The sequence below is a fragment of the Chelonoidis abingdonii genome, chromosome 11 (genome assembly GCF_003597395.2).
Source record: "Chelonoidis abingdonii isolate Lonesome George chromosome 11, CheloAbing_2.0, whole genome shotgun sequence".
NCBI lineage: Eukaryota > Metazoa > Chordata > Testudines > Testudinidae > Chelonoidis > Chelonoidis abingdonii.
In genome coordinates this window covers 14713660-14718911 of record NC_133779.1, presented here as the reverse complement: position 1 = coordinate 14718911, position 5252 = coordinate 14713660, and the positions used below count along the sequence as shown (strand labels likewise).

At 63.3% G+C, this 5252-nt stretch overlaps 1 protein-coding gene across 1 annotated transcript; it reads right to left on the bottom strand.

Annotated features, from left to right (window-relative positions):
• Positions 1–1673: 1673 nt before the first annotated feature.
• On the bottom strand, positions 1674–4882 carry LOC116832320 (uncharacterized). Its single transcript, XM_032793013.2, has 4 exons — positions 4256–4882; positions 3512–3677; positions 2805–3070; positions 1674–2216 (listed from the first exon to the last, which is right to left on the bottom strand). The coding sequence occupies exons 1-4, from the start codon at positions 4328–4330 to the stop codon at positions 1674–1676; spliced, it is 1050 nt and encodes a 349-aa protein (XP_032648904.1). The 5' UTR covers positions 4331–4882.
• Between the last annotated feature and the right edge of the window lie 370 nt (positions 4883–5252).

Sequence of the window (5252 nt, the reverse complement as noted above, 5' to 3'; positions counted from 1 at the left end):
AAAACTATGCTAGCCAGGGTGGAGCCAGGGATAGAATCCAGGAGTCCTGGCTCCCAGACACGCCCCCCAGCTGTAACCACTAATCAAGACTCCCTCCCAGAGTCAGGGAGAGAAATGGTGCAAGTGGTTAGAGCGGGGGGGGGGGGGGGGGGGGGGGCTGGGAAGCGGACTCCTGGGTTCTATTCCAGCTTGCTGTCAGTTCCCGCTTCTCGCCCACTGCTCCCCCAGGCTCCAACGTTTGGGGAACTGGGGGTGCCTGGGAAGGGCCACCACCTTGGCCAAATGGGGGTGAGGGAGGGCTGCTGCGGCGCACCACCATGCCTCTGCTCTCGTGTGTGGGTTTGTGGATTATTGTAAACGTCCCCCTTTCGGTTGGAAAAAACCCTTGTCCTGGAAACGGCGGTGTGGAAGATCCATGACCAGGCCCCTCCAAAACCCCCGTACCTCGCTCCTGGGGGGGCACCCCTGCACCCCTCCTGGAGACGGGGATTGTTGTTCTGGGAGTCAAGACTCCTGGGTTCTCTCCCAGGCTCTGGAAGGGGAGTGGGATCTAATGTTAGAGCAGGGGGGGGGGGGGCCGCCTGAGGACCAGGCACTGGCCACTCACAGCATAAGTGAGGCACCTGCTGGGCTCTCTCTTAACCAATGCTGGGGGGCACTGCTCCACACGGCTCACCAGCCCCCCAAGGAGCCAAACAGGGTTACGGGCAAGCCCCCTGAGAGAGCCTGAGCCCCACTGGAAGGCAGGTGCCCCAAACCTAGCCCTGCCCCCCTCACAGCTGCTGTCTGTGGACAGGGATGGGCAAATACAGCCCCGTACAAGCTGGGTGGTCCCAGGGCCCCTCAGCCTGGTGCTGAGATCAGCCCCTGGGCATAGGGCTGGTTACCAGGGACCCCTGCCCAGTGCTGGGAACATAGCCCTTAAGGGGTGCAAGGGCTGGGTACACAGGACCCCTCACTGACACTGGCCCCTGGCAGGGCTTGGGCTAGATCTGAGGCCCCTTCTGACCTGTGCTGGATGCGGGGCTGGTATGCGGGGACCCTGGCCACGCTGCTGGGGGGGGGGGGGGGGGGGAGTGTTAGGCCCTGCCCAGGGCTCCAGGCCACTCCCCCTGCCTGGGGGAGAACTGTCCCTGCAGCCTACACACCCCACTCCCCAGTCAGGGGACTGTCCCTCCAGGCCACACCCCTTTCCCCTCCAGGCCACTCCCCCTTTCCAGGTGGGGGGACCACCCCTGCAGGCCACACCCACTGCCCCTCCAGGCCATTCCCCCTTCCCAGTGGGGGAGGGACCATCCCTCCAGGCCACACCCCCTGCCCATCCAGGCCACTCCCCCTTTCCAGTGGGTAAGCGACCATCCCTCCAGGTCACACCCCCTTCCCAGATGGGGGGACCAGCCCCTCCAGGCCACACTCCCAGTCCTCCAGGCAACCCTTGCCCCTGTGGGGGGGGCAGAGCCACCTGTCCAAGCAATGCCCCCTCCCCACGTGAGGGGTGGACCAGTCCCTCCAATCTATTCTGCACAAATTCTCTCCTGCTCCCCACTAGGGGGCGCCGGCCCCAGGGCAGGGACTGGCCTGTCCCCTCTAGGGGGCGCCAGCTCCCATCCGGCCCCAGGGCAGTGACTGGCTGGCTCGGGCGGGCAGGGAATGGGATCTGGGGCCTGTCCCCTCTAGGGAGCACCGGCCCCAGGGCGGGGGCTCACCTGGGCCAGCCGGGTCTCCATGAGCTGGGTCCAGCTGAGCCAGTAGCGGGAGGCGGTGGCCTCGGAGAGATGGAAGCGAAAGGCCAGATCCTGCAGGAGCAGCCCCAGCCGCAACCGCACGAGTACCAGGAAGAGCTGGTCCTCGGGGCTCAGGGCGCTGGGGGGGCCCGGCTCGGCCCCCCGCTGCAGCTCCCCCTCCGTCAGGAAGGCCAGGAATGCGGCCAGGCGCTGGGCGCTGCCAAAGCCGGTGTAGAACCGTAGCCACTTGCCGTCGTCCCGGACGCTGGCCAGGCAGAACCGGCCCGGCCCTCCCCGGCCCCCCTGCTCCTTCAGCTTGTGGCTGATGTGCAGCACCGTGCTGCGGCTCCGCTCCAGCTCCTCCCGCAGCCCCTGCGTCCGGCTCTCCAGCTGCTCCCGCTCACACCGCAGGTTCCGGTTCTCCTCCTCCAGCGCCGCGATCCGCTGGCCTAGCTCCAATGCCAGCGCCCAGCACTCGCTCTCCGACCTCTCCTGCAGCACGCAAAGCCAGAGATGCGGCTGGGTATTGGGGGACCCCTCACCCAACCCATCTGGGGTGGGGTGCAGGGGCTGGGTATCCGGGGTCCCCTCGCCCGGCGCTGGGATGCGGCTGACTCTGAGGTGGGGCTGCGTATCCAGTGACCCCTCACCCAGCCCATCTGGGGTGGGGCGCAGGGGCTGGGTATCCGGGAACGCCTCGCCTGGTCCATCTGGGATGGGGCACAGGTGCTGGGTATCCGGGGACCCCTCGCCCAGCGCTGGGATGCGGCTGACTCTGGGGTGAGGCTGCGTATCCAGGAACCCCTCACCCAGCCCATCTGGGGTGGGGCACACGGGCTGGGTATCCGGGGACCCCTTGCCTGGTGCTGGAATGCAGCTGACCCTGGGGCGGGGCTGGGTATCTGGGGACCCTTCGCCCAGCTCATCTGGGGTAGGGTACAGGGGCTGGGTATCCGGGGAACCCTCACTCGGCGCTGGGATGCGGCTGACTCTGGGGTGGGGTATGGGAAGGGTGCCCCCTGCAATGATGCCCATGCCCCCTCCTTGCAGCACAGCGCCCCCTAGTGCCTCGCCCCTCACCTGCAGCTCCTGGCAGCGCTCCTGGCTGGTGGCCAGGGCCTCCTGCAAACTCTGCAGCAGCTGGCTCTGCCGATGCACCGTCTCCTGCAGCTCCCGCACCATGCGGCCCAGCGCGGCTGGCTCCTGGGGGACGCCGTAGGCCCCGTGGTCATGCTGCACAGCCGGCTGGGTCTCACACTGGGGCTGGGCATAGCAGGGGGACACCCCGGCCATCTCCATCAGCTCAGCTGCCAGAACCAGGTCCCCAATGCCAGACGGGGCTTCCGCTGCGGGGACAGGGCGCAGGGTCACTGGGGGAGAGAACCCAGGAGTCTCCTGGCTCCCAGCCCCCCCCACTCTAACCACTAGACCCCACTCCCCTCCCTGAGCCTGGGGCAAACCCAGGTATCCTGGCTCCCAGCTCCCCGTGCTCTAACCACTACACCCCACTCCCCTCCCTGAGCCTGGGGCAAACCCAGGTATCCTGGCTCCCAGCTCCCCGTGCTCTAACCACTACACCCCACTCCCCTCCCTGAGCCTGGGGCAAACCCAGGTATCCTGGCTCCCAGCTCCCCGTGCTCTAACCACTACACCCCACTCCCCTCCCTGAGCCTGGGGCAAACCCAGGTATCCTGGCTCCCAGCTCCCCGTGCTCTAACCACTACACCCCACTCCCCTCCCTGAGCCGGAGGAGAACCCAAGAGTCCTGCCCCTCTGCAGGATGGCACCTTTGTCCTCGGGCGCCTCTGCTGGCAGCCGGCAGCCCGGACGGATTCTCCTTCTTTGGGGCTCCAGCAGGTTCCTCCGGGTGCCTCTCCGAGCTCTGCTGGGCACCTCATCCTGCACTTCCTGCTCCGGCCCATAGTGGGCGCCGGAGACGTCGGTCAGGGAGATCTTGGAAACAAGTAACGTGCCTGGATCACTATTGCTTATTGACAACCATAGCCAAGTCGACCGGCCGTCAGGTGGCCGTGCCGCGCTCACACAATAGCCAAGTCAGCCGGCCATGCCACGGCCTTAGCGTGACCACGGCGGGAGGGGAGGGAGGTGGGAACCACAGAAAGGGAGGCTTGACCCCGCGCCCTTCCTGCTAAGAATGTAGAAATTGCTGATACTCGTATTTTAGCAAAACAGGAATCTGGCCATCAGGGCACGAAGGCACGAACAGGCTAAAACCACCCATATCTGCTTAAATTGATGATCAGAAGGAAACCTTGTGCTTGACCTTCAAAAACCGCTTCCTTAGCAAGTTTTCTTTAAGTGACATGTCATCCTATTACTAACGTATAAACGAGGGGGGAAGTTTGAGTTAGTTGGAGTCTTTGGGAGGGTTTTTTCAGGGACGCTCCCTCCGGACGCTTCTCGGGGTCCCCACCGGCAGACGGTTGGCCGCTGGCAGCCTGCCGCGCGGTGTCACTCGAGAGCCACGCTTGGCTACGGTAATTATCAAGGGTTGGGGGTGTTTTACTGACCTGTTGCGGACGTGTGAGAGTGCTGGAGACTAAGTAAAGTTTAGCTTTCATTGTTGTCCTGTCTGTGCCAGCCATCGATCGGTCGGGCAGCCGTGTCTCCCCCCCGATTTATTTCCTGACACCTTCTGACGCAGGGTAAACATTACCAAGAGCTTTGGGTTGAAAGAACCCCAGGTAACAGCTTCACCCCTAATCATGGGTTCATGATACTCCTCGGGTGGGGATGGAGAAATTGGGGATAGATTCACCAAGGGGATAGATTCACCAAGGGCAAGTCGTGCCTGACCAACCTGATTGCCTTCTACGATGAGATAACGGGCTCTGTGGATATGGGGAAAGCGGTGGACGTGATATATCTGGACTTTAGCAAAGCTTTTGATACTGTCTCCCACAGTATTCTTGCTGGCAAGTTAAAGTAGTATGGGCTGGTTGAATGGACTATAAGGTGGATAGAAAGCTGGCCAGATCCTCGGGCTCAACGGGTAGTGATCAACGGCTCCATGTCTAGTTGGCAGCCGGTTTCAAGCAGAGTGCCCCAGGGGTTGGTCCTGGGGCCGGTTTTGTTCAATATCTTCATTAATGATCTGGAGGATGGCGTGGACTGCACCCTCAGCAAGTTTGCAGATGACACTAGTGGAAGGGTTGCAGTGTGGCTGGGTACAGGAGTGGGGGGGATGGAGAAGGTATGAGGGTTGGAGGGGTTCCTGTGCGGGCTGGTAGGGGGGGGATGGAGGGGGCGTGGGTTGGAGGGGTTTCCCTTGGGCTGGGTACAGGAGTGAGGGGACTGGAGGGGGTGGTGAGGGAGCAGCCTGGGTTTACAGAGGGGGTGGAGCTGTTAGGGGCAGGGGCGGCTGTCTGTAAGAGTGTTGTACGAAAGGGTTGTAAGTGTTCCCATTGGCTTTTTGATGGGGGGAGTGCGATAGGGGTGTGGGTGTGAGCAGGGAGTTCCCTGTGAGTGGGCTATAGCGGAGGTGGATGGAGGTGGTGTGAGAAGATC

Bases quoted from the DNA above. Each gene is read 5' to 3' on its own strand.
- LOC116832320 (XM_032793013.2), bottom strand. From the start codon at position 4,330: ATGGCTGGCACAGACAGGACAACAATGAAAGCTAAACTTTACTTAGTC. The intron at 3,678-4,255 runs GTCAGTAAAACA...CTTGTTTCCAAG, and splicing joins CTCTCACACGTCCGCAACAG to ATCTCCCTGACCGACGTCTC. The intron at 2,217-2,804 runs GTGAGGGGCGAG...TGCGTGCTGCAG, and splicing joins AGCGCTGCCAGGAGCTGCAG to GAGAGGTCGGAGAGCGAGTG.